Source organism: Chiloscyllium punctatum, chromosome 10 (genome assembly GCF_047496795.1).
Source record: "Chiloscyllium punctatum isolate Juve2018m chromosome 10, sChiPun1.3, whole genome shotgun sequence".
NCBI classification, from domain to species: domain Eukaryota; kingdom Metazoa; phylum Chordata; class Chondrichthyes; order Orectolobiformes; family Hemiscylliidae; genus Chiloscyllium; species Chiloscyllium punctatum.
The window spans coordinates 105624487-105645506 of record NC_092748.1 but is presented as its reverse complement, the minus strand read 5'-3'; the positions used below and the strand labels follow the sequence as shown (position 1 = coordinate 105645506).

The following is a 21020-nucleotide window of genomic DNA, read 5'->3' as shown; positions in this document are numbered from 1 at the left end:
GAAACCAGCTGGTGAGTGTGTTCAGGCTTCTGTACCTTCTCCCCGATGGTAGAGGTTGTCGAAAAATATTGCCAGGGTGGGAGGGATCTTTGAGAATGCTGGCAGCCTTTCCTTGACAGCGGGCCGAGTAGATGGATTCTATAGAGGGGGTCAGCCTTTGTGATTGTCCGGGCCGAGTTCACCACTCTCTGTAACCTCTCCGATCTTGAATGGTACAGTTGGCATACCAGGTAGTGATACATCCGGACAGAATGCTCTCGATGGCGCACCTATAAAAGTTGACAAGGGTATTCGCCGTCATGCCAAATTTCCTCAGCTGCCTGAGGAAGAAGAGACATTGTTGGGCCTTTGTAACCTGTGCGTCCACATGAAGAGTCCAAGAAAGCTTGTTGTGGATGACCACTCCCAGGAGTTTGACATTCTACACTCGTTCCACCTCTGTGTTGTTAATGTGTTGGGGGGCATGAGTAACATCCCACCGAAAGTCAATAATGAGAAACCTTTTTTGAGTTTTTGCACCTTGAAGGAACATACAGCTGCTACAACTCATGTAATATTTGTTTAAAGAAAAACTATCCATTAAAACGTCTGGTCATACCTTTCAATGTATTTTCCCAGTCCACCTCACAAGGTTTGCTCCTTATTCCTTTATTCAAGTTTAATTCTCTTACTTGAGATGAAATACTCTCACTTTCAAATATGATGTAAAATGTTATCATATTGTGACAAAAATCCCTCAAAGTTCTTTCACATTGAGATTATTAAATAGTTCTTATTCATGACATAATCCTAGAAGTAAATATTAGAATTAGAATTCAATATATTGTCATGTGTACTCAAGTACTGTGGTACATGAGTACAATGAAAAGTGCGCAATGTCACTATTCCCAGCGCCATCTTAGATACACATATCTAGGTTCAAAATCTTAGGTACAAAGTAGAAATGCAAAGAAACAAAGTTAAAAATTAAACATGACAGTCCTATGTAGTTTTGAGTAACAATATTAATACGTGCTGGCAGAAACAAAGGAGCAAGACTTTGAATTGGGTCATTAGAATTCTGCTCAAAAGAACAATCCCTAGCACACTCCCGAAACTCATCCTCCACACTTTTATTAGTGTTCATTTGGTTTACACAGTCTATATACAGATTGAAGTCATCCACGATAACTGTGCTTTGCTACATGTGCCTCTCTTGATCACTATCATGTCTCAAATTGCCACTGTGACCAGTAAATAACACCAACCAATTTCTGTTTCCCTTATTGTTTCTTAGTTTAACCCATGCAAGTTCCATTGATTCTTTTGATTTGATCTCATCCATATTATTGGCATAACTTCACCTTTTTTTTTTCTTGACTGTCCTTCCTAAACATCAAACATCCATGATTATTTAATTTCCTGTTCTAGCACTGTGGAGCCACCTTTCTGCATTAGCAATCCATGTATTTCTATTTGTATCTTTATTATGTCTACCTTGTTGAATGCAACATGCATTCAGGTAGAATTCCAATACCTTTTTATTATCATTCCATTTTCAAGGCATACCCGATGCTTGACTTTGTTTCTCATGTCTTCTAGATTTTTTATGACTTGCTGTTACCAACATTACCATCTTTGAATTTGGGCTTTCCCTCAGGTTCCCATACCCCTGACAACTCAGCCAATATCACTTGGCAAGTTTCCCTGTGACAATATTGAAATAACTTGACAGAGGCTTGTATCCCATCACGAAGTCATCCTTGATTTACACGTGGGGAGTCCTTTCACTGATCCAGCTCCCTCAGAGCCAGCTCTCAGAGTGAACAGGATGTCTGACATTCCTGTTCTAATCAGTTTCTCTGATTGGACCAGATTAATTGCACCAATCAGTGAACTCAGATTCGATGAGTCCACCTGGCTGTTCTCGTTACAACCACTACAGATATCAGTCACAGTCCCATTAATTTGCAACACATTCAGGTTTGTACAGGTTCCTCCTCCCCTAGTACCATTCCAAGTTCCACATGAATCTGATTGTAACTGTCCTATACCAATTTGCCAGCTGTATATTCAATCAATCAATCCATCTGTTTTAGTAGGACAAAAAAAGGTTAAGAAAGTAATTTTTTTGCAATTAATGTACTAGAGATCCATGTTGAGATTTCAAAAGATAAGTTGGACCAGCTTTTATCATTTTCAAGTTTTACTGGTTTATCCTTCTGACATTCAAGAAATAGATGGACAAACGTTAACAAGGAACAAAGTGAACATAAATATATTGAGTCCAAGTCTCATGAATTTGGGATAAATTAATCTTTGCTGTTCCTGCATTCGAGGTAGGAATTTGTGAAAATGGGATGCTAAGCAATAATAATAATGAAAAATTCCACCACAGCAGTTGAGTCAATCCACATCATTCTCACACAATCAACAACATTACAGAATAACCAACCGTCAACACAATTTTCACAGAATTGTTAAGCAATTCCCATATATGAATCTGAATATACACCTTCACAAACAAAACATTTCTTCCTTGGGCTCTATCCTGACTGTGTACCAAAATCAGTTGAAAATCCATGCATAGGCTTAGTTTACAAACTACCAGGGAGTGGAGAGGGAGACACAACCTCCTTAACCTTCAAAGGCAGATGTAATTGTTCATTGTGATAGCATCTATTGTTTTTGTTGAGTTGGTTTCCTCAATTCTACCAACCATTATACAAGGCAGTGTTCTTTGACCTCATTTCTGAAAAGCATTTAAACCTGTTTCCTCCAGACTCTCCCATGAGCAGAAATGCCACTAATCTTATCAATAGTTTGTAAAATCCTGAATATCTCAATCAACTTATCCCATAGTCTTTTATATTCCAAAGGATACAAGCCTCAAGCATTACATGATCACAGCTTTGTACTTAAGTCCAAATAAAACCGAGTAGAATCCAGTTCTGTATCCTTTCAATATTACATCTATGTCACTCCTCTGATCGCCTATTCAGTTTACAACAGATTATCTGTATTTTATATATACAGAATCATTATATGAAAACCACATGAAAACAAATGATCTTGAGCAAACCATCATCATGAATTCAACTCCATAAATTCCATTTCAGTGGCAAGTAATTCCACACAATGTCGACCTCGCACTTACCAGGTGTGTTTAAAAGGCGTGACTTTCTGCAATGGTAAGACACTTCCTGCTCGCAGTAGTCCATGTTGTTAATCATGGCTTGTAATTGTTCCGAGTTAGCTGTGTAACTCAAATGCACGAGATGAGGCTTGCCAGAATTGGAGGCTTGGACCTTGGTTAGCTCTGTGTTGTTGTGCTGCGTCACTGTCCATGTCTTGTCTTCTGTTAAAAAGAGTAAAAAATGACATCTAAACAAAACACAAAGCAACAGCATTAACCTCCCTAATCAAAAACTATATAGACAATAGCTTCAAGAGCTCATTGAAGCTGCGTTTAGGGCTTTGACACAGGAAGCTCCCTCCATCTCTTCCATACCATAATATATTCAAAGACCGGTGTCAATAAACTCATTTAATAAATAATTACCATGCTTGCAGACAAAAATGTTTTTCTTGTGTAGTACTGGAGTCCTAGATTCTCGGATGAGCTCACCAATTTTCAATAAACAGAGTGCACAAGTATAGTGGTGTGAAAATTGAGATGAACAGTTATTTGGGGATTTGAATTTATTCTTAGGAATTTATCTCTTTCACTCTGAATTCATCTTTTCAACATGTGAAGAATTATTTCTGTGTTCAGTTTTACAAAAAAGATCCAATGCAATTTTCCCTTTCAGCTTGGACAGAGTGGTGCTATTCATCCGAGATGGTCACTGAAGAATTATTGAATAAATGGAGATGTAAGAGATAAATGTTCTTTGTGACATGATTAATTGGTCTCCATTCAAAGCAATTGTAGTTTTATGCCCTAAATTATAAAGAAAGAAAGAGGACAAAAAGAGTTAACTAGGTTTCTAAAAAGAACAGAGAAACTATCCATTCAGCCTCGGGCATTTGATCTACCATATCATTAGATCATGACTGATCTGTATCATAGCCCCAGTTATTTGGTTTTGTCCTATAACACATGATGCCCTTGACTAAAAACAATCGATCATTCCTCGTCTTGAAATTCACAAATAATCGACAGTCTCAATTGTTCTTTTAGGACAAGAGTTTCAAAATTCCACTACCTTTCCTTTGAAGAATGTTTTTTTATTCACTCACAGGACATGGTGTCGCTGGCTGGCCAGCATTTATTACTGAACCCCATTGGCCCTCAAGAAGGTGGCGGTGAGCTGCCTTCCTGAACCACTGCAGTCTACACTCTGTAAGTAGACCCACAATGAAGTTAGGGAGGGAATTCCATGACTTTGTCCCATTGACACTGAAGGAACTGCAATATATTTCCAATCCGGATGGTAAGTGGATTGGAGGGGACCTTGCAGGTCCTGGTGTTCCCAAATATCTGCTGGAAGTGCTTGTGGTTTTGGAAGGTGTTGATAGCGATCTTTGGTGAATTTCTACAGTACTTTTTGTAATTATTACAAACTGCTGCTACTGGCTGTTGGTGGTGGAGGGAGTGCATGTTTATGGATGTGGTGCCAGTCAAGTTGGTTGCTTTGACATGAATGGCTTCAAGCTACTGGAGCAGAGTTGTACTCTGTCGAACAGTGTGGTGCTGGAAAAGCACAGCCAGTCAGGCAGCATCCGAGGGGCAGGAGAATCGACAGTTCAGGCAGAAGCCCTTCATCAGGAATGAGGCTTGTGGGCCAAGGGTGGGGCTGAGAGATAAATGAGAGAGGGGTGTGGCTAGGGGGGAGTTTATTGGGAATGGGATAGGTAGATGAAGGTGGGGTTGAAAGTGATAGGTTGGAGAGGATCCTTGTCAGGGGAGGAGGAGAACTTCTTCAAGGTAGGCATCCTTGGAAGAGTACTCTATTGAGCAAGTAGGGAGTGTTCCATCATATTCCTGACTTGTAACTGTTGGGCAGACTTTGGGGAATCAGGAAGTAAGTTACTTGGTACAGTACTCAGAGCTTCTGACGTGCTCTTGTAGCCACTGTGTTTATGTGGTGAGTCCAGTTGAGTTTCTTGTCAATGATAACCCCCCCAGGATATTGATATTGAGGGATTCCATGATGGTAGCAGCATTGAATAGAAGTGGTCAGATTGCCTTTTATTGGAGATGGCATCTGTGTGGCGCGAATATTATTTGCCACTTGACAGCCTAAACCTGCATATTGTCCAGACCTTGTTGCATTTGCACATGGACTGCTTCAGTATCTCAGGAGTTGCAAATGATGCTGAACATTGTACAATCATCGGCAAACATCCCCACTTCTGACCTTACGATGGAGGGAAGGTGATTGATATCATTAATGAAGGAACTGAAGAAGGTTCAGCCGAGGAGACTAACCTGAGGAACTCCTGCAGAGAAGCGCTGAAGTTGGATTGACTAACCTCCAGCTACCCAAAACATCTTCCTATGTGTCAGCAGTTTTCCCCAATACCAATTAATTCCAGTTTTGCTCAGGCTTGATGTCACACTCAGTCATGTGTGGCCTTGATGTCAGGTGCTGGCAGTCTCTCCTCACCTCCAGAATTCAGCTCGACTGTTCATGTATGAAGCAAGATTGCAATGAGGTCAGGAGCCTGGTAGCTCTGGCAGAACCCAAACTGGGCACCAGTGAGCAATGTTTCCTTACATCACTTCGAAATGATCCAGTTCTAATATTTGAAGTAATGCACCCTTGTTAACTCCCCATCCCAGGTCCCACCTCACCAGAGGAAGTAGCTTCTCTCAATCGATTGGGGAAAACATGCTGGAAATCATGGCCTATTATTCCTGAAATCATCACAAAAGTTATAGATTTTAAAATAAGTGAATAAAATTCCCCAAGTTACCTGATTTTCAAGCACAGTTAATGAAAAACTTGGTCGAGGTATTTATCCACAACAGGAATGACTATTTATTGTCTACTCTTCCCTTTATTAATGTTATCTTCATGATTCTTACAGTCTCCAGTCTCCACCTCGCTGCCTACTTGTTTTCTCTTCTGGTTTCCAGTTCCCTGCCACATTAGTTTAAAACCTCCCCAACAGTAGTAGCAAAAACTCCCCCAATAAACTGTCTAAAACTGAAGGTCAATTAGTTTGCCGTCTCAGCAAGGTTCAGATACAAATTTTTCACATCGTCCTAATTCTTATGTTGTTAAGAAATGTGCATGCTGAATGCACTTTTATTCCTTAAATGTGTATATGTGCTGGCAATATCCAAAATAAAATTAGTCCTCTTTCAGTATGTTTCAGGTATAAATATATTTCCACAAATCTTGGGGTAGGGCAAAAAGGAAAATTGTCCCCGATGTTTGTGACAAATTTGCTAATATTCAAATCATCTCACAATTACGAAGTGAGTTTCTGCTTTTCTCTCAGCAGAATGTTACAGGCAACATGCTGCTTTTTCACTTCCACAGCATGACTGTGTTGTGCCAACATACAGCACCTCCTCTGTCCAGCTCACAGCCTGGTTAAAAACAAAAGGAGAGTAGTGGTAAGAGACCACGGAATGCTGGGTCTATGAATCTACCCTTAAGATCCATGATTTGAGACTAAACAAACTGCAGATGCTGGGATCCAAGGTAGACAAGTAGGCGGCTGGGAGAACACAGCAAGCCAGGCAGCATCAGGAGGTGGAGAAGTCAATGTTTCCACGATAGCAAATTAAGGACAAGCAAGACTATGTTCTTTCTGATAATCCACACCACATGGCAGCATCTAGCAGACAATGGAAACCATTATTTAATAATGAATGCCAAAGGGAGGGTGTGATGCATCTCTGAGGCTTTTCCTCAACAGGAAACCTCAGGAAGTGAATGTGTTTTTTGCAGGGGAAAAGGCATGCTGGGAACAGATTGAATTGGAATTTTGGAAAGGAAATTAGAAATATTAATCAAGACAAAAAGTTCGCAGAGCTTTGGGGAAAGACTGGTGCTAGCGTGGGACTTTTGTAAAGATTGAACGTGGTCAGCTGAGTGAGTTCCTTTTTGTGCTGCAACACATCCTGATCTGAAAATATAAGTGGGTCAAACTTACACCGGCAGAGAAGAGATTTAACAGTTGAGGTGGGGTGAGGAACATGGTAATCCACAGGAAGAATCCTTACCATGTTTGACCTGAAGCCATGAGACTTACTGAGGTCCAGAAATCCCAGGGAAACCCCCTCCTCACTGTGCTTCCACCCCTGATGGGCAGGACAAATGCAAGGGTTGTCATAGTGATGTTTGACACATTGCGAGGTTTGATATCACAAGGACAACTATGTCAGGCTTGAAGGGTCTGTGGGATAGCTCTCTGAATTTTGTCTCCCAGATATCTGTGTGAAGGACTTTGCATGGGTGACAGGACTGTATGTACTGTTGTTCTTTCCGGTGCCTTGGCAGTGTTCAGATTAATTTCTTTCATCAGATATTGTAGTGACTGGTGAGGGCAATATTGGCAGCATGGTAGCTCTGCTGCCTCACAGTGCAAGGGACCCGGGTTCGATTCCAACTTCGGCCAACTGTCCTTGTGGAGTTTGTACATTCTCTCCGTGTCTGTTTGGGTTTCCTCCAAGTGCTCTGGTTTCCCCCCATAATCCAAAATTGTGAAGGTTAGGTGGATTGGCCATGCTGAATTGCCTGTAGCATCCAGGGATGTGCAGGTTAGGTGGATTAGGGATGGGCAATGCTGGGTTTAGGGACAAGATAGGGGAATGGGTCTGGATGGGATGCTCTTCAGAAGGGGTGGTGGGTACTTGATGGACCGAATGGCCTGCTTGCACACTGTAGGGATTCTATGACTGCTGAGGTTCTGGTGTCAGATCCAGTGAAGATGAAAGATTTTCTTTTCCTTAAGGACATTCGTGAATCAAAGAGGTTTTGTGGCAATAAACACTGGTTTTATAGTTGACAATAAACAATAGACAATAAATAGGTGCAGGAGTAGGCCATTCTGCCCTTCGAGCCTGCACCACCATTCAATATGATCATGGCTGATCATCCTTAATCAGTATCCTGTTCCTGCCTGATCTCCATAACCCTTGATTCCACTATCCTTGAGAGCTCTATTCAACTCTTTCTTAAATGATTCCAGAGACTGGGCCTCCACTGCCCTCTGGGGCAGAGCATTCCACACAGCCACCACTCTCTGGGTGAAAAAGTTTCTCCTCATCTCTGTCCTAAATGGTCTACCCTATATTTTTAAGCTGTGTCCTCTGGTTTGGGACTCACCCATCAGCGGAAACATGTTTCCTGCCTCCAGAGTGTCCAATTCTTTAATAATCTTATATGTCTCAATCAGATGCCCTCTCAGTCTTCTAAACTCAAGGGTATATACAAGCCCAGTCGCTCCAGTCTTTCAGTGTAAGGTAGTCCCGCCATTCCAGGAATTGACCTCGTGAACCAACGCTGCACTCCCTCAATAGCCAAAATGTCTTTCCTCAAATTTGGAGATCAGAACTGCACACAGTACTCCAGGTGTGGTCTCACCAGGGCCCTGTAAAGCTGCAGAAGAACCTCTTTGCTTCTATACTCAATCCCTCTTGTTATGAAGGCCAGCATGCTATTAGCCTTCTTCACTCCCTGCTGTACCTGCATGCTTACCTTCATTGACTGGTGTACAAGAGCCCCCAGATCTCTCTGTACTGCCCCTTTACCTAAATTGATTCCATTTAGGTAGTAATCTGCCTTCCTGTTCTTGCCACCAAAGTGGATAACCATACATTTATCCACATTAAACTGCATTTGCCATGCATCTGACCACTCACCTAACCTGTCCAGGTCACCCTGTAATCTCCTAATATCCTCATCACATTTCACCCTGCCACCCAGCTTAGTATCATCAGCAAATTTGCTAATGTTATTGCTAATACCATCTTCTATATCATTAACATATATTATGAAAAGCTGCGGTCCCAGTACTGATCCCTGCAGTACTCCACTGGTCACTGCCTGCCATTCCGAAATGGAGCCGTTTATCACTACTCTGTGTTTCCTATCAGGCAACCAACTTTCAATCCAAGTTAGTACTTTGCCCCCAATACCATGCGCCCTAATTTTGCTCACTAACCTCCTATGTGGGACTTTATCAAAAGCTTTCTGAAAGTCCAGGTACACTGCATCTACTGGATCTCCCTCATCCATCTTCAGAGTTATATACTCAAAAAATTCCAGAAGATTAGTCAAGCATGATTTCCCCTTCATAAATCCATGCTGATTCTGACCTATCCTGTTACTACTATCCAGATGTGTCGTAATTTCATCCTTTATAATAGACTCCAGCATCTTTCCCACCACTGAGGTCAGACTAACTGGTCTATAATTTCCTGCTTTCTCTCTCGTTCCTTTCTTAAAAAGTGGTACAACATTAGCCGCCCTCCAATCCACAGGAACTGATCCCGAATCTATCAAACTCTGGAAAATAATCACCAACGCATCCACGATTTCTCGAGCCACCTCCTTTAGTACCCTGGAATGTAGACCATCAGGCCGCGGGGACTTATCAACCTTAATAAGTCATTAGATTAGTGTTTCATTCCAGATTTATTACAGTAAATTTCACCATCAGCCTCAGTGGAATTTGAACTCATGTCCCCAGACCATTAATCTGGATCTCTGAATTACTAACCCTGTTATTAAACAAGGAATTTTTCCGAAAGTATTTAAATACTGTGAGCATTGAACTGTTGAATGAAGACTGACTGTAAAACAATGGTCAGCCTAATTCCTTCAGTCAACCTCATTAACAAATTTAATGCTTCATATACTCTGGTGAACTTTAATGTATGAGTTCTGCATGAGAAAGATCGATAAATGCACCATCCCCTTTAGGAACCAATGATCGGTATATAATAACACAGATTTATAATTAGAACTTTCACTTTGTGGATTCAAGAGTGAAATTTTCAATAAGCAGATAAAGTTAGGAAGTTTGAAGTGTTAAAGCAATAGTCATTAATATAGAACAATCTGATTGAAATGTGAAATCATATTATGGAATGTAGAATAAAATGGATTGTCACATGGAGGGAATAGGAAAGAATGAAAATAATGACTGTTCAAGCTAATGGGAGGGGCTTGCAAAAAAAAACAAGTGGCAGAATATTCCCCTTTTCCCGACTAAGTATTGACATGGCCCTGTTTGGTGAACACTAACCCTTCACCTCATCAGCCAAGACAACTCATGTGATCACAGGCTAATTGGCTGATAGTCTTGCTGAACAAGAAGAGGCTACTAGATGCTAAAGACTGCCAGTCGAGGCTGAGTCCTTGGGAGATCCAGTTACAGCAAGATTTTTATATTCTTGTTGCAAGGTTGGAGTCACAGAGAGAGAAGGGCTTAGGAGGGTTACGGGCAAGGAATGGCGAGGCCCTACATCCACACCTCCCTTGCCCCAAGATTGCATACAATGGAGGCCCATTGAACTGCTGGGGGGGGGGGGGGGGGGTTGTTCTGTTTTTCCCCTTTGAGAGACAAGACATTGTTCTAACCCATTTGGAAGCTAGGTAATCAGATGGTGAGTTAAGCCATTTAGTAGCCATTTATTGACCATTTAAGGGCCTTAATTGATTGCAGGAAGAGAAGATCATGCATGGAATGTCTTAAACAGAAGTTAACTGGAGAGGTAATATAAATATCTTGCCAGGCCAAACTCGCTTAATTATTTCCACTTAGAGTCAGAGTCTACAACATGGAAACAGACTCTTTGGTCCAACTAGTCCATGCTGACCATGTTTCTAAACTAACCTAGTCCCACTTGCCTGCATTTGGCCCATATCCCTCAAAAACTTTCATGATTTATCCAAATGTCTTTTGAATGTTGTAACTATACCTGCATCCCCCATTTTCTCTGGCAGTTCATTCCACACATGGACCACTCTCTGTGTATAAAGGTTGCCCCTCTTGTCCTTTTTGAATCTTTCTCGTCTCATCTTAAAAATATGTCCCCTAGGTTTGAAACCTCTCACCCCAGGGAAAATATCCTTGGCATTCATCTTATCCATGCCTGCCATGTTTTTGTAAACTTCGATAAGGTCATTCCTCAACCTCGTATGCTCAGTGAAAAAAGCCTCAGCTTATCTGGCCCATTTTTATAACTCAAACCCTCCAGTCCCAACAACAACCTGGTAAATTTCTTCTGAACCATCTCTAATTTAATCATATCCCTCTTTAACAGGGCAACCAGAATTGCACACTACTCCAGAAGAGGTCTTACCAACACCCTGTACACCCATAATTTCCCAACACCTGTACTTTTCATTGGTGGGAAGTGCCCCTCCCAATGACACTGAACTCAAACCGTAAGATGTTTGAAGCCTTGGTTAAATCTGCAATGCTTAGTTTTAATCTCTGGGCACCTGGAATGAATTAATTTGAGGTGCAAAATATAATTGAGCACATACTTATCCTCTTTGACAGGAGGATATCTGCTGGCCTTTCTTGATCTGTGTAAAACTGACTCAAGTGCCTAACTAAGTGATTCCTCTCCCTCTATCCCACCCAAGCCAAGGGGTTTCATCCTTGCTGCATCTATCCTGTTGAATCCTGGAAGAATCCTGTATTTTCTACTCAACTTGGAGGGTAAAAGATTTATAAAGGTTCCTGCACTGCAATGAGTCCAACTTTGAACATAACAAAACTCAATCATATCTGTCTTATTTCTCATTTTGTGACAACCGGGCAATGTTAGCAGCCTTGATTTTGAAGTACACTTGCAAGCTAAAAAGCAATTCTGTTTGTATCAATACACATGTGCATGTAAAGATATTAATTCCTGTTTGTACCATAAATAGATTTTCCATTAAGTACAGGAGTTGGGACATTATGGTTGTACAGGATGTTGGGAGGCCTCTTTTAGAGTACTATGTGTAGTTCTGGTTGCCCTGTTACAGGAAAGATATGATTAAACTGGAGAAGGTTCAGAAGAGGTTTACCAGGATGTTGCTGGGACTAGAGGGTTTGAGTTATAACAATTGGCTGGACAGGCTGGGACCTTTTTAAAATGAGCATAGGAGGTTGAGAGGTAACCTTATAGAAGCTTTTAAAATTATGAGTGGGAAAGATAAGGTGAATGGTAGGTGTCTTTTCCCTAGAGTTGGGCATTTCAAGACTTGAGGGCATATTTTTAAGCTTAGAGAAGAGAGTTTAAAAAAGACATAAGGGTTGATTTATTTACACAAAGACTGGTTTACATGTGGAAAGAACTTCCAGAGAAAATGGTGGATGCAGGTACAGTTACAATGTTTAAAAGACATTTAGATCCGTACATGAATAAGAAATGTTCGAAGGGATATGGGCCAGAAACAGGCAGATGGGACTAGTTTAGTTTGGGATTATGTTCAGCACAGACTGGTTAGACCAAAGGGTCTGTTTCTGTACTGTATGGCTCGAAGAAAACTCTAAGAAAACTATGGTGTGCAAAAAACCTTTGCTCTGTCATTATATTTTCCCTAAGATTACTTGTATGAAAAAATATCTCTTGCTAATTTCCTTTTGATAAAAATAATTTCAACACACATTGAATTGCATTAACATTTAAAGCCAGATAATTGATACAATATACGACTACAAATTATTTTCACCAATCATTTTGCCAATGGCTTAATATTCATGAGATTCATTACTAAAACTGTAATAAGGAATATTTTTCATACTTCAGAATTACAACTGGTACAATGATGACCTTAAAACACATCAGTTTACATTCCACGGCAACATGCCCTGAGACCTATCTGTAAGTACGTATAACTGACTCTTACAAATTTAGTTTATTTGATTTTGTATCTTTTGTCTATTCAACTGACTGAAATAAAATACTTCACACAGTCGGAATAACAGGCCAGATTTTCCACTGAATGGTAATCTCTCACAGATTATCTCTCTGGCCCTTTTATTTTCTGAAAGTAGGTAGCTCCGCATTTCAGAGTGGGCTTTCTGTTAAAGGCTGTATCAAATATGATATAAATGTCTTTCACACAGAGAGGGTTAGGAACCTGGAACGTGCTGCCAGGGTTGGTGTTGGAGGCAGATACGACAGGGGCATTTAAGGGACTTTATACAAGCACATGAAGATGCAAGGAATGGAAGGATATGGACCAAGAGCAGTCGAAGGGATTATTTTAATTTGGTGTCATCTTCGGCATAACATTATGAGCTGAAGGGGCCATTCCTACTATGTTCTATGAATGTTCTCTATTCTTAGAACTGTCTACTGAAAGTGGTCAGCTGTCACCACTGTCCACTGTACATAACATTTAGAGCCCAAATCGCACTTAACACAGCTGCTGTTAAACCATAAATACAAAAGGTAAGTGTGGTGACATGGTTCAGGAAAGTTAGGGCGCGAGCTGGGTAAGGGAGGAGGATGGATTGTGGGACTGATGCCCAGTGGTAAGCTGATGGGGTGCCAGGTGGGTAGAATGCAAAGTGGCAAGGTAAGTGATTCAGTATTTAGTGAGGGTTGGAACGATTGAACCCGGATAGGGGTGATGTTTTGGTAGATGTCAGGTGGGTGGGGGAGGTGGGGGAGGTTGAATATAATGGATGGGAGTGCGGAAGCATGTCCCGGGTGGGAGAGAGGGGGTTGAGGTCCGGTTGGGTCTAGCAGAGTGTAATGTGCTGGATCGGGTTGGGTCAGGTGGTGGGGATAGAGCAGGCAGATGAACGAGTGTCAGGGTGGGTCCAGCAGTTAGAGGTCACCAGGTTAGGAAAGGTGCCAGCTTGGGTCCTGTTGTGAGGATGGGGAGGATGGAGGAAATGTCCACCCTAGTGACTATTGTATGTGCAGTCAAATTGAGTCTACACTTAAGCATGAGGCAGGTTTGCTCTCAATGTTCTCTTCATGCCTAGCACCACCCGACTGTGCTTGGCTCATTAGAAGCTGATTTAAAATCATGGCTTCTTTGTGTCACATTAAGTGTGGCCCTGTCCATGAGATCGTAACACATAGGAACAGAATTAGGCCATTTGGCCCTTTGTATCTGCTCCAAAATTTGACCATGGCTGATATGTTTCTCAGCTCCATTCTCCTGCATGCTTCCCATATCCCTTGCCCCCCTTACCAATCAAGAACCTAACCAATTCTGTCTTTTACACACTGAAAGACTTGGCCTCCACTGATATCTGTGGTAATGAGTTCCAGAGATGAACCATCTAATGGCTGAAGATATTCCTTCTCAATGCTGGTCTCCTTCCTCTCAGATAGATGTAGTGAAAATTGAAAGGGTTCAGAAAAGACTTAGAAGGATGTTGCCAGGGTTGGAGGATTTCGGCTATAAGGAGAGGCTGAACAGGCTGGGACTGTTTTGCCTGGAGTGTCGGAAGCTGAGGGGTGACCGTATAGTGGTTTACAAAATTATGAGAGGCATGGATAGGATAAATAGGCAAAGTCTTTCCCCTGGGGTCGGGGAGTCCAGAATTAAAGAGCATAGGTTTAGGGTATAAATAGGATATAAAAGAGACGTAAGGAGCAACTTTTCCATGCAGAGGGTGATACGTGCATGGAATGAGCTGCCAGAGGAAGTGGTATAATTGCAACATACCACTACACAGACCAAGTTACCCATCAGAAGGTGGTAGTGATCTGCCTTCTTAAACCACTGCAGCTTTTAGGGGGTGTGTGCACCCACAGAGCTGCTAAGCCTGGAGTTCTAAGACTTGGCCTAGCGCACTGAAGGAACAGCTAAATATTTCCAAGTTGGGATGGTGAGTGGCATGGAGGGGAACTTGCAGTTGCTGATGTTCCATGTATCTGCTGTCCTTATCCTTCTACATGGAAGTGGTCATGAACTTGGAGGGACGAAGGAACTTTGGTGAAATCCTGCAGTGCATCTTGGAGATGTTACATGCTGTTGTTACTGAGTACCGCTGGTGGAGAGATGTAGTGACATTCAAGTGAGCATCTCAGTCTTTTGCTGCAAAAGACAGCAAAGTTTACATTTGTGTAGGACCTTTGACTTCCTCAGGATGCTCTCAAAACTAATAAAATAATCCTTCTGAAGTGTAGTTGTCAACGTATTGCAGGAAATGTAGCAGACAGTTTGCACAGCAATCATCCTCATAATCAGCAATGTGACAATCATCAGATTATCTGTCTTTGAGATGATTTTTGAGGGTTGGTATTGATCAGGTCACTGTTGTATGGCAGTGTAATTGTCTGAAAGGCTTAGTGTCTACAACTGCCTTAAGCATTTTTGTAATTTAGACGTGATTGAGTATCTCAAAGGATCAAGACCTAGTATTCAGCTCCTCATGGACCCTGCAATAATATGTATTATGTCAATGTAACCTGGTATATTGCAATTATACCACTTCTTCTGGCAGCTCATTCCATGCATGTACCACCCTCTACATGGAAAAGTTGCCCCTTACGTCTCTTTTATATCGTATTTATAACCTAAACCTATGCTCTCTAATTCTGGACTTCCCGACCCCAGGGGAAAGACTTTGCCTATTTATCCTATCCATGCCCCTCATAATTTTGTAAACCTCTATAGTTATCAACATGCAAAAACTACTTCCTGTTCAATACACAAGCCTCTTCTAGGTAGACCAGGATGTAGGTTTCCTCTACCACTCTAGATTAAACAGACAACAATCCCAGGGCTAAAGGACTTGTCATTTGAGGAGTAGTTGAGGACTCTAGGTCTGTTTTCAATAGAGTTTGGAAGACTGAAGGGGGAATCTCATTGAAACTTAAGAATACTGAGAGGGCTGGATAGAGTGAATATGAAGAAGATGTTTCCATGAGTAGGAGAGACTGTGACCCCAGGTCATGGCCTCAGAGTCAACGATCAACCCTGTAGAGTCATAGAGTCATAGAGATGTACAGCATGGAAACAGACCCTTCGGTCCAACCCGTCCACGCCGACCAGACATCCCAACCCAATCCAATCTAGTCCCACCTGCCAGCACCCGGCCCATATTCCTCCAAACCCTTCCTATTCATATACCCATCCAAATGCCTTTTAGATGTTGCAATTATACTATGCCACTCACCATCCCGACTTGGAAATATTTAGCCGTTCCTTCAGTGTGCTAGGCCAAGTCTTAGAACTCCAGCCTTAGCAGCTCTGTGGGTGCACACACCCCCTAAAAGCTGCAGTGGTTTAAGAAGGCAGATACTTCCACCTTCTGATGGGTGACTTGGTCTATGCAATTGCTGGCCCAACCAGTGACACACACTCCCACTGAAGGAATTTTTTAAAAGTGTCAAAGACAATAAAAGGGGGAATGTAGCAGTTGACAAAATAATTTCAAGGGAAGAAATTTAAATATGATATCCAGTCAATTAACCCTTTCATTGACTCCTCTCATTCATGCTCGCCTCATTAGAAGCTGATTAAAAATCTGGGCTTTTTTGCATCAAGTCTGGCCCAACCCATAAGACTCTGAGATACAGGAGTAGAATGAGGCCATTCGACCCATTGAGTCAGCTCCACCATTCGACCTTGTCTGATATGCTTCTCAACCCCATTTTGCTATTTTCTCCTCATAACCTGTGATCCCCTTACTTATCTACTTCTGTCTTAAATGCTCTCAGTGACATGGCCATTTCAGGATCTGCAGTGTATTCCATACTGCATGAAATTGATAGTTTGCTCAGTGGGAATTTTAAACACCCAGGCATCCTTGTGGATTTGATTTGTCCCAAACCAATGATTTCCTGTGGTTCAACCAATGGCTGGAAATTAGTCTCCAATCTAGTTTCAGTCATCGCCCCATCATTCAGTACAATCCACTCCATCACCCACAACTCTCAACAGTTATTTGATTAGCTTAATATTCCAATTATTTGTAAATTAAAAATTAAAGAGGTTATTGGCTGCATTTTGATATACCTGTTGAGTGTCACAATCCAGAGTGTGAAACCAACCTGAATTTGGATTAATTGTCCACTTTGGGCTGAATAGGACCTTTACTTGGTTAAATGTCTGTCAAGGTTTTCTGTCTGAGGTTTAATGTGATCTCTCACTGGCTGCACCAGCAGCTATCATTGTAATGCTTTGGCAGGACAATGCATGCTCTAGTACACACACTCAGCTCATAGAAACAGTTATCAGGATGTTGCCAGGAATGGAGGGTTTGAGACACAAAAATACACTGGAAGGACTGGGACTTTTTCCACTGGAGCTTCGGAAGTTGAGGGATGAACTTATAGAGGTTTATAACATCAAGAGAGGCATAGATAAGGTGAATGACAAGGGTCTTTTCCCTCGGGTGGGGGAGTTTAAAACTAGGGGCCATATTTTTAAGATGAGAGGAGAAAGATTTAAAAAGGACATAAGGAACACCTTTTTTACACAGAGATTGATTATATATGGAATGAACTGCCAGAGAAAGTGGGGGTTGCATGTTCAGTTAGAACATTTAATAGAGATTTGGAGGAGTATGTGAACAGGAAGAGTTTGGACCAAGCGCAGGCAGATGGGTCTAGTTTTGTTTGGTTGGACTGAAGAGTTTGTTTCCATGCTGTATGACGTATTCAATGATTGGCCCAGACTGCATCACCGAGCTCTTTGTTCACTGTCATGATGCTCGCTGACTCTGAATCTACCTGGATGCTCACAGTGTCCCTGCCTTGCATTGACTTACTGTGATGGTTTCTGCCTTTTGCCCTGTTAATCAGAGATACCGGGTTGTTGTCTTGCCTTTCCATTCAGCAAAGACTACAATCCAGGAAAGTTTCCATGGTTTTCAGCAAATCTCAGTCAAGTCAAAGGGAATAGCTTTCACTCAGAGTCCTTGACATAACAAATCAAGAGCAGTCTCCAATACCAGTCCAGTGCCTACTTGTGACAGTCAAAGTCAGAATACTCACCTCATAAGGAGTGAGAAATGAGATAACGGGCAGCATACCACTCCCCTTGGTGCAGGCAACAGTGATAGTGCCTGAACCTCGGTGGGAAATGGGTTCAGTAGCAGAGATAGATGTTTGCATCAGATACAGATAATGAACACATTTAGCATGCTTGCCTTCATCGGTCAGACCTTTGCATGTAGGAGTTTAGATCAGAGTGGTGCTGGAAAAGCACAGCAGGTCAGGCAGCATCCGAGGAGCAGGAAAATCGACGTTTCGGGAAAAAGCCCTTCATCAGGAACCAGTTTCCTGATGAAGGGCGTTTGCCCAAAAACGTCGATTTTCCTGCTCCTCGGATGCTGCCTGACCTGCTGTGCTTTTCCAGCACCACTCTGATCTAAACTCTGGTTTCCAGCATCTGCAGTCCTCACTTTTGCCCCTTTGAATGTAGGAGCCAGGACATTATGTTGAGGATGTACAGGACATTGGTGAGGCCTTTTCTGGATTACTGTGTCAAATTCTGGTTGCCCTGTTATAAGAAGGATATTCTCAAGCTTGAGAGGGTTCAGAAGAGATTTACCAGGAGGTTGCTGGGAATGGAGGGTAAAATTTATAAAGAGAGGTGGGTAAGCTGGCACCTTTTTCACAGGAATGTAGGAGGTTAAGAGTTGTTTGACTCTCTGAGTGTGAGACATCAGAGAGAAGATGGCAGCACTTAAACAAGTGAAGTGGAGAAGGTCATCTTCATAGAGCATTCCTCCAGATGAGTAAGAATACTTTTCCCTAGGTGGCAACTTCAGAGTAGGCTGGCATGGTCTGTGTGTTTGGTCCAACTGTGGGAGGAGGAAGTCCCATGTGCAGCAATGACTCCAGGACCCTACTCTCAAAGCGGGGTGCTTTCTTCCTGCTGTGTGCCATGGCTGGGAAAAAATATCAGGGGCATCTCTGGACTGACGGTGCTCAGCTGGGTGCACAATGGCCTTTTAAAGATGGCACAGGCACAAGTATTTTGGTGCATATCCACCGAGCAGCGCGTTGTTCTGGGAAGGGATGTGGTAAGATGGCATGGAAATCGAAGAGGAGAGATGCCATACGGGTGTGGTCGGTAATTAATGAGGTGAGAATGATAAGATAGGGTGAGAGCATATGTTAGACGTCATGGTGGGAATCCCTCCAAAAAAATTACCGTAAACTGGACTTAGCCAAAACAAAAACCCTAAGTTTCAACCTAATGTATTTTTTGGATATCTTTTTACTCCTGCAGTTTTCTATCTTGGTCACGGAGATGCAGTGAGTGTATGGCCTGCCACTTTTACCTGAACTCACCTGCTGCTCTTTGACCCTGCAGTGACCCCCAACAGGAGGGAATTCTCCATCAAGATCAGGCAAAGTCTTACTTCCAGGATCCTAGAGGGTTGATATTGATATTCACTTGACAAGGATGGTGCGTGTATGGGATGAGCTGCCAGAGGAAGTGGTAGATGTTTTGTTTTGTTTTCATATGCAAAAAGGCATCTGGATGGATACATCTGTAGGAAGGGTTTAGAGGGATATGGGACAAATGCTGGCAAATGAGACTAGGTTCGTTTAGGATACCTGGTCAGCATGGATGACTTGAACTGAAGGGACTGTTTCCGTACTGTACATCTCTATGACTATAGCTGTACCAGCAGCAAGCACCACCGGTGACTCCAAAATTCATGTCATATATCTTACAGCAACGTGCCTTTACATAGTGCTTTTAATGTAGTAAGACATCCAAAGAAGCATTATCTGACACAATCTTTCTCATCCTTCTTGACGTTTTCTATAGAACTTAAAATTAATCCTCACCCGACCCTCTCTTCTTAAGCTCCATGTAAACTGCTTTCCAACTTTTCCTCCTTCCATGTCTTTGCTTTGCTGAAGGTCAGATCAAATCTGGTGTCATGTGTTTGAACTCATTCTTTCATAAAATTCAGTAATGATTTCGCTCTCTTTTTTCCCCCCCAATCCACAGAAATTTTAAGATCTTTCGTTGCCGTCACCTTGCTTCCTGATCTCATCATCTCACCTGCTCCTTCTTAACCTTGCTGGAATTCTGCAGACATCTTAATCCTTTACATGGGCTTCTCGATCAGCAACATTTGAACGTACAGCAGTTTGCAACTGTTCTCTCTTGCCAGTGAGGTGGTTACTGCCAGTCATCTGTATGCATGTTTAAAGTAGTGCTCAGAATCTAAATCACACTTGTTTTGTATTGTTGCCTCCAAGCTGCAGTGGATGTTTTGATATGTCATATTTTTTTGAAGATAGGAAGCAAAGTCGGATATCTGATGCAGCTTGTCATATCTACATTATGTCAAAGAAAAAGACTCTTGTTATAGAACCTGTGGCCATCACTCATTATTCCCACTGACATCAATTAGCAAGGAAAAGTGCAAACTACTCTCCTAACGTATGTCTCCAGCTAATTACATGTCATGTTCCAGCGCAGCATATTACATGTTGATAAAGATTCAAATAGTCACGGCTGTCCTTATTGGCGAGTTTAAGTTAAAAAAAAACAAAGTCCATGCAGCTGGACTCTGTCAGAGTTAGAAGGAATGAAACAGAACTGATAATAGAGTGTGGATGCATCACTGAAAAGGCCCATCCCTAATTGCCCTTGCTAGGTCACTTTAAAGTTGACCACATTGCTGTGGGTTTGGAATCGCACATCAGTCAGACTCAGTAATAATGACAGATTTTAACAACATTAGTGAACCAGATGGCTCTTTACAACCAATGATAGTTGTCATGATCACTATGACTGAGGCCAGCTTTATATTCCATATTTTATTTAGTCAATTTAGATTTCACCAGCTGCCATGATTTGAGATTTGAGCTTCTGTCCTCACAGCATCAATCTAGGCTTCCAGTTTATCAATCCAGTGACCACTCCAATGTTTCCAATGCAATGGTAATTGCATTTTAAGATCAGTCCAAGAAAAGGGAAGTGTGATTTCAACATAGTGGTGATTCAAGTTGAAAGTATCAATTTGCAACTGCACACTTGCAGCTTTACAGGAATAAGGAATGAAATTTGTGAGAATACTGAACAAGTTTATGGAGATTTCTTGAAGGGTAGAACAGTTTCTCCACTACTGATAGTCTTCAACTGTCCTGATGAAGGGCTTTTGCCCGAAACATCGATTTCGAAGCTATT

The 21020-nt window shown here is 41.9% G+C and overlaps 1 protein-coding gene across 2 annotated transcripts in view; it reads right to left on the bottom strand.

Annotated features, from left to right (window-relative positions):
- LOC140482416 (contactin-associated protein-like 5) overlaps positions 1–21020 on the bottom strand; it is a 1296746-nt gene that overhangs the window by 464052 nt on the left and 811674 nt on the right. Inside the window, exon 13 of one of the 2 annotated variants that reach the window (XM_072579899.1) lies at positions 3137–3334. In XM_072579899.1, the coding sequence (XP_072436000.1) occupies positions 3137–3334 (198 nt within the window). Of the gene's footprint in view, positions 1–3136; positions 3338–21020 lie in introns of both variants that reach the window. The other variant, XM_072579898.1, reaches the window with a different exon arrangement.